Consider the following 10,366-nt stretch of genomic DNA (forward strand, 5'->3'; position numbering starts at 1 on the left):
GGCAGCCCCATCACAGGCCAGTCCTGCTGCCCGAGCCCATCCCAGCAGCAGCCCAGGGCCACCTGCCGATGCCAAGACATCATTAGATCCCTAAGGTGAGGGGCTTCCCCAGCCAGTGTCCCCTAACTGGGAAACAGAAAAGGTGATTCCATGCTGGCCACAGAAAAACAAAGGGAAGGAAGAGTGGTCAGTCTGTCTGTCTGTGCAGCCCGCTCGGACAGTGTCAGGGTCAGGTCACTTACCACATTCCAGAAGAGTGGATTGAAAGCAATGGTGAGGACGGCAGCCACAAAATAGGGATCCAAGGGGTCCACGTAGCCCAGCAGTCGGGTCATAACGCAGAGGTCTGCCTGCAAGGACACAGCTGGCATCAGCAAGAGACCCACTATCCCCCACCCAGCCCCCACTGGCCCACACATGGGGGACCAGAGGAGTGACAAGCTCAGAGAACTCAGAAACAAAGTTACACTCTGGGAACACACTGGGAGACTTTGGCACATCCAAGCCAAGCAAAGGTTACTACAGTACAGTCTCATAAAACTGAAGATAAAGAGCGGAAACCCAATCAGCTGTGTCGTGCCCTGTCAGGAGCCAGGCAAGCCACAGAAGAGCAGCGTGCAGGGACGCTAGACAAGGAAATCGGCGACTTGGACCATGAAGGTCCAGCACCCCGAGGGGGAAGTGGCCCCACTAGGACCAACGTCTGCATCCAGGGTGATGTGACCAGGATCCTGCAGAGGTGTTCAGAGGGCCCAGAGCAAACCCGAGGGGCTGACATCGTGTGAAGAGACGAGCAGCCTCACTAGCAATCAGGTACATGCAAGCTAACAGCGTGAATGTGGCTCTTCTCACCAAACAGAATGACGGGCCGTCCTGCGTGCTGATGAGGTGTGAACTAAAAAGGTGGGCTCCCACGTGCCTGCAGTAGTTCCACTCCCAGACATCTGCCCCAGAGAAACTCACAGGCCTGGCCAAGCCATGGGCACCCTTGCAATGAAAGTGTCTACCTATGGAAGAACGGATAAATAAAATGTGGTCCATTCCTAAAAGGGCTAAGCTACAGAATTTAAATAAACTAGATGTATGTGTCAACATGTGATATTCTCAAAATATGTCAAATGAACACAGCAAGCTGCCGAAGCCCTAAAGCATATACTATATGCATTTCTAGAAAACAGCACACAACCACGCAGAATAAATGTTCTTTCTCTGCATGTTTATAAAAAGGCTGGCATATGATATACTAAATTCATGATGCTGTGTCTGTAGCAGGGTTCCTCGTCTTGCGCACTGCGGACGCTTAGGGCTGGATCACGGGGGGAGGGGGAGAGTCGGTGGGGGAATCCTCTACCCCATGGGGTATGCAGCAGCACACCTGGCCTCCACCCAATGGATACTGGCAGCTCTCCCCAGTTGTGACAACCACAAATGTCTCCAGACATGCCTACATGTCCCCCACGGTTGAGAACCCCTGCCCCTAGGGACAAGAGGAGAAAACAGCTGCACTCTTTCAACATTGATTTCTTTCTTTTCCTTTTTTTTAATTTCAGCTTTTTTTTTTAAAAATTGGGGAACAGTGTGTTTTTCCAGGATCCATCAGCTCCAAGTCAAGTAGTTGTTTCAATCTAGTTGTGGAGGGCGCATCTCAGTGGCCCATGTGGGGATCAAACCGGCAACCTTGCTGCTATGAGCACTGCACTCTAACCACCTGAGCTAACTGGACACCCCTTGATTTCTTTCTTTAAAAAAAAAGAGGCACCGCCAACATTTTGAGTGGTGAGTCTTACTGAGTTCCTGCATCATTCTTTGTAGTTTTCTTTTTCTTTTTAGAAAGGATTTTAGAGACCCAAAGTACTGAAATTCATACTCTGGCAACCCTCCATATGATTTCAAAATAAAAACAAGTCTAAACTGTAAAATAAGTCTAAATCCACCAGAGTTTTCATCTTTTCCATAATGTCTATTTTGATGGTGTTTTCTGTTTTGTTTTGTTGTTTGGGAATGCAGTACAATCTTTTAAGAAATGTTTATCTCCCACTTTGGGGGATGGGGAGATGGAGCTTCTGATTTGGTCTGCCGCACAGCCCTCCCAGCTCTGATGGGCAGGCAGCAGCCTCCAAGCGACTCACTTTTGCTTCACCAAGTCCTTCTCCTGGCATAACTCAGCCTGCCATCCAGACAGTGCTGCTGATTGTGACAGCGGGAAGATCCCAGACAGTCACTGAGCACGGAGGATGTGGCCTGACATGTCCCTCACATACGTGAGCCTCCTCTCCCAGCTAGCCTGTATTTTATTCAAGGGCAAACCCTCACCTCAGTGTAGCCAAGAGCACAGCTACTTGGAGAGCAAGCACTCCAATTCAGAGTGAGTGAAGAATGAATAAGCCGATAAAGGAATTAAGGCTGCACTGTCACGTGAACGTACAGATGAAACGACTGAGGGAAAGTGGCCACACGAGCACACAAGTGCACTAATAAATGAATGACAAAGGAAGGCTGCTCAGCCAACAGTGAGAAGAGTGACACTGGAAGCACGGCCTTGCCCAGGCTGACCACTGCCTCTGGTAAGCCTGTGGACACTGCCAACAGCCACCTGACAGGCATACAAACCCACACCCGTTCTTCCAGATTCCTTCTGTCTTGTCCCAGGTCACATCCCAGGCTCAGTCAGAGCTGCCGATTAGCAGCTGTCAGAGCAGGGACTTCACAAACCCTTGGGCTGTGACACGAAGTTTCACGTTCCCCTGGAAAACACACCAAACCAAGTGAAGCCACTCGTGATGGGTGGAACAGCTTCAGCAGGCCTCAAAACAGGCTGCCCTAGAGGGAGACATCCACACCTTAGCCCCAAGCCTCTAACCTTGGGCTGGACCAGAGGATGCTGGAGCTTCTGTCTGATAAGAAATATTTAGTAAGCACATCTGACTGCAAGGTCCTGTCCAATGAGAGTCTGAATGGGGCTGCCTGGTGGGGCAGTAGCTATGGGGAGGGAGAGGAAACACTGGCCTGGGAGCCACACGGAGCCCTGCTATGGTCCTGCTCAGCCATTGCAGAGTGAGCTGAGGTAAGGTACCTGTCTCGCTGTGAACAGCAGACCCCTTGTCAGCTGGAAGTCTCACTCATCTCTGCCCCTTCCATCTGGTCCCCATCTCAATGCCCAGCCAAAACTTGCCTTGCCATTGGTACCCCCTCCTCTCATCCAGAAGTCCAATCTGTTTGGTGACCCCAATGTTCCCCTGTTCAAAACTCCTCCAACACACCCCACTGCCCTTAGGAGGGTGCACTCAGCCCGCAGCTGGCTTCCCAAGCCTGCCTTCCTGCCACACTCAGCACACCCCAGGTCCATGCACCTGCACATGGCCCACCCACTGCAGCATTCACTGACAGCTGAACTCACCTCCATTGACCTCATCTGCCTTGCTTCCTGCCCTCCCCCCATCACCCACAGACAGAGCGCTCTTTCACAGTGGCTTTTGGACCTGTCTGAAATAACTTCTGTAATCCCACTGTAACCCCCAGCAAACTCCTACTCATCCCTCAAGATCCAGTGGGAGCATCTCCTCTAACCTCATCATGGCACCCTCTTTTGCGTTCTTAGTGTACATTCTGTTACAAATATTTAGTTATGTCCCTACCTTGTAATTGTTTCTCCAGGCGAGGGACCTTTTCCCCCCATCTTTTGTATCTTCTGCCTGACACAAAGAGTAAATGTTTACCGAGTGAACAGTAACCCTCGTTTCATCATCAGTAAAAAGCAGGGGCTAAACATACATGCCTGAGTGGCCCTCTGATTTGGCCACATGTGCTTCTGGGACTCTGATCCCCTCCATTCTGGCTTCAGACTAGATACTGGATACCCCCAAGGGGCCGCTATGGGAATTCTGTGGGTGAGCAGCCGAGAGCTGCCAGCAGATCCCGCTAGACACAGAGGCAGAGACCACAGATTCACCAGTTGCCCAGACACCATACTTCACAAATATTTATTTGTATGGCACCTTTTAAGCAGAGAAACCCAGCAATGTTCAGGAGGCCAGACCAAGGAAAGGCTAGGGTTTCCTCAGGTTCTTACAAACCTCAGGGAAGGAATCCACTGAAGGCAGGCCCGTCTCCCCAGTTGAGGCCTACCTGTCCCTGGGGCGTGCCACTCTGGGGGTGCAGGGTGTTTACGGGGGAAACTAGCCCTCCCTGCATTCCAGGCACTACTGTCCCCATTCACCAACTCCACAGGCCAGGCATCCCCACCAACTGACCACCCAGCCACCCGCAGCCCCCACCGAAGGTCCCCTAAGGCCTGGGCTCACCATCTGAGTCATTACACAGAGGAAGGCGCTCAGGGCCAACATGCACAATGGACTTTTCACCACCATGCTAACTCTTACACGATAGCTCCCACTGGCCATGGGAGTTTATGTGGCAACTCTACCAACAGGAATTTTGTTAGCCAGGTTCCCTCCCCTTTAAGGAGAGTTCTGTCCAAGGCCGCCATTCTTCTAAGCCAGAATCTCTATTCCCGGGTCCTCCCACCATTCAGCGCAGTCAGGCAGCAACGTTCACAGTGCTGAAAACGACCCCCCGTCAGGGTGTGCAACTGTCTGGGTCCGACTCTCCTAAGCAGAGAGGAAAACACTCTCTGCTGCAACCCCCGCTGACCCTACGAGCTGTAGTTCACCGTCCTCAGCACCCTCGTGGTATGTATGGACCAGCAGCCTGCAGCCCCAGGTCAGACCTCTGCCGGCCTGATTCTCAAGGCCCACCAGTGTTCACAGAGCCAGCACGGTCTCAGGCTCTCGGACCCGTAGCACCTCTCACTGTGAGCTGGTGGGGAGCCAGGGTCTGGATGAGGGGATGTACACCTTCTCAAGGTCGGGAAACACCGCAGTCCCAGGCAAACCCAGTGTGCCCTCAGTGCTGTGCATCCACGCCAGAGGAGAGACGGTCAGGTGTGAGGCACACAGCAGAGTCCTGTCCAGAAGGGCAGAGGGTGCAGATGGTGGGTAGCCAGAGGCTCACGGCCAGCCAGAAACCCAGCCCGGGTGACAGGAAGCAGGAGGAAGGTGCAGCCACCCAGACAGTGGCTGCCCGGGGAGCAAGGCGGGGAGCTGATAGGAGGGGTGATAAAGCCTGGGGAGCCAGGAGTGAGCCTATGTCAAACTTCTCCATCTGTGCACTTCACCTCTGGGGAAAAGAATGTTAGCCGTGCCTCAGTGCTGGGAACTGGAAATGGTGTCCCTTATTTCACCATCGGGCCCTCAGGGGAAACACTCTCAAAATGCTTAAGATATTTTTAAGAATTTAACTCAGTGTCATTCAATAGATACTGAGCATCCACTAAGAAGGCCCTGCTTTTGGGGGGGGGGGGGAGGTGTCTGAGACAATAAAATCACTGGGACTGAGAGCTAAGGCCCCTAAAGAAACCACAATGTCAGTTAACAAGATCAGTGCGCATTTATTTAAAATTCAAAGTTCACATATCTCATCTCAAGTCCTTTCACCCATCAGAAAGGAAAGCCCTATTGTTCAGCCTACTTTACAGGTAAAGTCAGAGGCTGGGCTTTCCTGGGCTTCAGACCCCAGGCTGACAGCAGAGCCTGCCTTGGCCAGCCCAGCACTTCCAGAGTCCTCGCAGAAACTGGGGCTTTCTGTCAGGACTTGGAGTCACCGCTGCCAGAGGGGCAAGGAGAAATATGCTTCTTTCATCTATGTGGGAGCAGAGGTAGAGGAGGAAACTGAGGCACTGAAAGGTTAACCAACTAATAGGCTGAAGATGGCAATAACTGACATCCAGCCAGGTCTCTCAATTAGGGCCAAACTGGTTAAAACTGGAACCTTGACCCCCACCAGGGTCCAAGTGAGCTAGGGTCAACCTGTCTTTGTGGGAGGGAAGTATCAGTATCAGGTGCCTCCAGTCACCTTGGGGTGGGGGTGGGGGTGGGGAGGGCGAGAGGTTGTGTTGCCCTGAGGAGGGCCTGAGAGGAAAGAATGAGTAATGATACACAGTAGCATTCCAGGTAGCAGAAGGGAGCCCCTCCAGGCTTCCAGCTCCAAAATGCTAAAGGTCCCTTAGGATTGCTGTTACTTCCCAAAAGCCACTTGAAAGGGCAGATCTCTCTCCTGAAACTAGACAGGCAGAAAGGAACCAAAAACCTGCGTGAGACATGAGCACAGCAAGAAGGTCCCGGGAGGGTACCAGGTGGCTCAGCCACCCCTGCACACCTATGAGCCGCCTGACTCAGGGTAGTGTCCCCCACCCTCACCCCTCTCCATCCCAACCTTACCGAAGTAGCAAAGTCCTGGCTTTCTGCTAAAGGGTAACTATAAGAATGGAATCCCCCTCCAAGGTCACAGGCTGCAGTGTTCTCTGCTTGAATAGAAGGGCTACCTACCGCAACCAGGAAGAAGTCCCCTCGGGTCTGATGAATGGGCTCACCTCTTGCAACCCCAAGGGTTGGTAAGGAAGCAGCTCATAGCAAGTTCACTTTACTGAGGGATTGGAGAACACTTCAGGTTATGACTTGCCACCGGTCAACAGCACCCAGGGTCACATTGTGACATCCAAACAAACAGCGGGGGCCCAGAGAGTCAAAGTCACATCGATCACAAGTGGGATCCACATATCACATACAGCAAAGGGCAGGAGGAATGGGGTGGGGGTGGGGGTGCCTGAGGGAGCAGGGTTCGCCAACAGGAACCCTCCATCAACTGCAGAATACATCTTTGGAACCACAGCCCCTCCTGCCTTTCCGAAGGAGCCCCACATGCCCCTGGCATCCTTAGTTGATTCGGGCAACATGGACTGTCCAACTTTTGGTTAGAGCCCCGTGCCTGACACAGATTAAGAATAATTGTGCCATAGTCTTTTTCCTTGAAGAAGGTTTATACTAAGGCAGCCCCCTGACCTCACTTTTTCTACTCTGCATGGGGGCAGGGGACCTGGGCAGCCCACAACCTAGGCTGGAATCAGGGTGCTCCCATCCTCCAGGAAGCAAACAAGCAGGCCTCCCATGACCAATCTCAGCCCAGGGTTTCCCACTGGTGAAATGGAGGTGATGAGACTGCCCACCCCCCCACCACCACTCCTGGTTACATTCCAGACATAGGGGAGGACAGATGTACAAGGTGTGGAGGGTGCTTCTGGGGCCCAGGCTATTCTGTCCCCTCCCTCTGTTAGCTTAATGCTAAGACAGATGTCTCACCTCTCTCTTTCTGGAGGCACCCTTTGGGAACACATGCTTCTAAGGAATAGCCAGAGAGAGGATAGCAACACAAGGAACGTGGCCCACGTGCTGGAATTGGAGGACAAGCCAGCCCTGGAAACCATTTAGGCAGGAGGCTTGTTGGAATATCATAATGTGACAGTGACCAGCTGCAGACAATTCCTGGAAAAACACCGCTTTGAAGCGTCCCTAAATCCCACAATAAAAAGAAATGGCCAGGAGCTACTCTGATTCCCTAAATCCACAACCCTCTTCGGGAAGGGGAAAAGATGTTTATTCTTTCTTCTTCATTTAAGAACTATGTCCTGGGCCATGTGCAGAAGGTTCTGATGGCTCACATGCTCCCCAGTCAGTGGGACCAAAGCGAGCCCCCTTCCTGGGGGTGAGGTCTGTGCCTGGGCCCTGCCCTTCTCAAGGCTCTCATCAAGGCTCTCATCATCACCCCTTGGGGTTCCCGCTCTACTGTCCTCTGTGTGATTGTGAGCTGCAGACCCCTTTTCTTTACAGTCACCCTCAAGAACCAAGGTAGAGCCTACTAGGTTGGCGCTACTAAGTATATTTATTTAAATGTGCATTATGTGTTAAAGGTGGTAATAACAGGAAGCTGGCTGATCTTCACCCAGAAGTTACTGGGCACTGAGCCCTGGCAAAGGGCTTTCATGAGGCAGGGCAGAGAGCGGTCCTAAGACAGGGTCCGCCCAGACTGGCCAGGCTTGATGCCCTTTGTAAGCTTAGGCATGTCACGTGCCCTCCATACACTTTGAACAATAGTGTCATCTCCTCTATGAGACTGTCAGGAGGATTAAAGTGGATATTGCAAGGAAAGCATTTAGCATCGTGTCTGGCCTGTAGAAGAACTTTGATAGATGTTAGCTATTATAACTAAGCCACTCAGTCCACACAACAACTCTGTGAGGCATGCCCATCTTTCAGATTAAAAAACTGCAGCTAATGCATGAAGTAAACACTGACAGAACTGAAATGGGCCAAGTGAGGAGCACCCCCAACACACACACACTGAAAAACTCTAAGTTTTCTTTCCTATAGGGAATTCAGGTGTCCTTTTCCCCAGTTTCTTAGCTCTTACCCCCCTGTTTCTTAATTATTTTGTGAATCAGTTTATTTATACTTGTTAATTGTAATCATTGAAGCCTAATGTTCTTTCCAACCCTTTCTGGGCCCAGCTCCTGGACAATTAACGCCACCTAAATGACCAGTTGAATGGCCACAGGCTCCATAATAAAATCTATTTTTCCTCATTCAGGGGCCTTGGGGATACAGATGATACCCCACCAAGATTACCAGTCCCAACCAAAGAAGCCAACATGGTCTACCAGGCAGATCTCAAGACCCCTTCCTCTCATCTGAGATCAGCTAGGACGAGAGTCCCGTGAATCCCCCAATAGGCCGGGACAACTCTACACCCCTGCCCGAGAGAAAGCAGATACAGAAAAAGAGACCTGTACCTCAACTTCCCATAGAGATTTTATGGGGATCACGTCTCTCAAGGGGAAAACAAGACAGGTAGTTAGAGACAGGCATTAGGTCTCTGAATTCCTGCATGTCCAACACAACCCACAGAATGCAACCACCCAAAAGACCTCCCCTCTCCACCCAAAACTTTCCCTTTTCGTTATAATTATCTACCCCTACGAGGAAACAAGTGGGTACAAAATACCAACTAGATTAGACTAGTCACTCACACCTGCACAGTAAAGGCGACAACAACCTTCATTTCACCTAGGCCTTATTAAACAATCATTATAATATCATACATATACCCAGAAGTTCATTAATATCATTATAACAGACTGAATTCTGGGAAGGAACACGCGCAGTCTAAAAAGATAAGGTAATAGTCTCTTGTCTATCACAGGTGTCAATCAAGTGGTCCCACGCTGGACAGGAACAAACCATTCTAGAGAAAAAAAGGGATTAAAATTCCCAATGTCCTCACCAGTCAGCACCTTTTGAGCCTTTCGAGCCATGCTTTTGCTCAGGCCCACTCCTATACTTTTGGAGTGTACTTTCTCTTCTAATATGGCCCTTGAGTCACTCCCTTCTGCTGCGGCCCACTCCTACCTCTTTGGAGTGTACTTTTTCTCCTAATAAACTGCTCTTTCACCATTTTATTTCTGTGCCTCATTAAATTCTTTGTTCAAGATTCCAAGAACCTGGACACCGTGCCAAGGAGGGCCCACCCTCTGGCAACGTAGCTGCTAGGATTCCCAGTTTTCCTCAAAGAGGCCCAGGTTTGACCCCGGTGTAGGAACCAAGCCTGGACATCGCCTGGTTCGACCCCTGGTGTGGGTACCAAGCCCGGACACTGCCAAGATCAACTCCCGGTATGGGAACCAAGCCCATACACCGCCGAGTTCGACCCCCGGTATGGGAACCAAACCCGGACACCACTGGGTTCAACCCCTGGTATGAGAACCAAGCCCAGACACAGCCGGGTTCGACCCCCAGTGTAGGAACCAAGCCCAGACACCACCAGGTTTGACCCCCGGTGTAGGAACCAAGCCCAGACACCACCGAGTTCCACCCCTGGTATGGGAACCAAGCCTGGACACCACCAGGTTCGACCCTCTGTATGGGAACCAAGGCATCATGCCAAGAAAGGCCCACTCTCCGGTAATAGAACTAAAAGGTGAAACAGACAAACTCACAAATACAGTTGAAGACTCAGTACTCCTCTCAGTGACTGACAGAGTAGACAGGCAAAAAATTGGTGTTGACCTAACAACCACTTGACTGACATTTACAGAACACCCCACACCAGGAGGAATCACATTCTTCTCAGCTGCACATGGAACATTCACCAAGACAGAGCACGTTCCAGGCCATAAAACAAACATGAAATTTAAAAGAATAAGAAAGCATAAATATATGTTCCTGAACCACAATAGAATTATACTAGAAATCAATAATAGGAAGATACTTGTTAAAGAACACAACTTCCAAATAATCCACGGGCAAGAGGAAATTTGAAGGGAAATTTAAGTATTTTGAACGGAATGAAAATGAAAATACAACATATCAGAAAGTGTGGGGGGCCGGCCGAGTGGCGCGTTGGTTAAGAACTGGCTTGGGATGCCAGAGGGCCCCGGTTCGGATCCCACATATGAGGGCCAGTGACGCTGCCCTCTACA

The 10,366-nt window shown here is 50.9% G+C and overlaps 1 protein-coding gene across 5 annotated transcripts in view; it reads right to left on the bottom strand.

The window, feature by feature from the left end:
* The window catches only part of PEMT (phosphatidylethanolamine N-methyltransferase), an 88,944-nt gene that overhangs the window by 71,410 nt on the left and 7,168 nt on the right, over positions 1–10,366 (bottom strand). The window contains exons 1-3 of one of the 5 annotated variants that reach the window (XM_019656719.1): positions 6,384–6,529; positions 853–1,007; positions 243–350 (exon numbers count right to left, since the gene is read on the bottom strand). In XM_019656719.1, the coding sequence (XP_019512264.1) occupies positions 243–335 (93 nt within the window). In that variant the 5' untranslated portion in view covers positions 336–350; positions 853–1,007; positions 6,384–6,529. Of the gene's footprint in view, positions 1–242; positions 351–852; positions 1,008–4,853; positions 4,879–6,383; positions 6,530–10,366 lie in introns of those variants that run through there. The other 4 variants (XM_019656720.1, XM_019656718.1, XM_019656717.1 and 1 more) reach the window with 4 other exon arrangements.

The sequence above is a fragment of the Hipposideros armiger genome, unplaced genomic scaffold (genome assembly GCF_001890085.2).
Source record: "Hipposideros armiger isolate ML-2016 unplaced genomic scaffold, ASM189008v1 scaffold_264, whole genome shotgun sequence".
NCBI classification, from domain to species: Eukaryota; Metazoa; Chordata; class Mammalia; order Chiroptera; family Hipposideridae; genus Hipposideros; species Hipposideros armiger.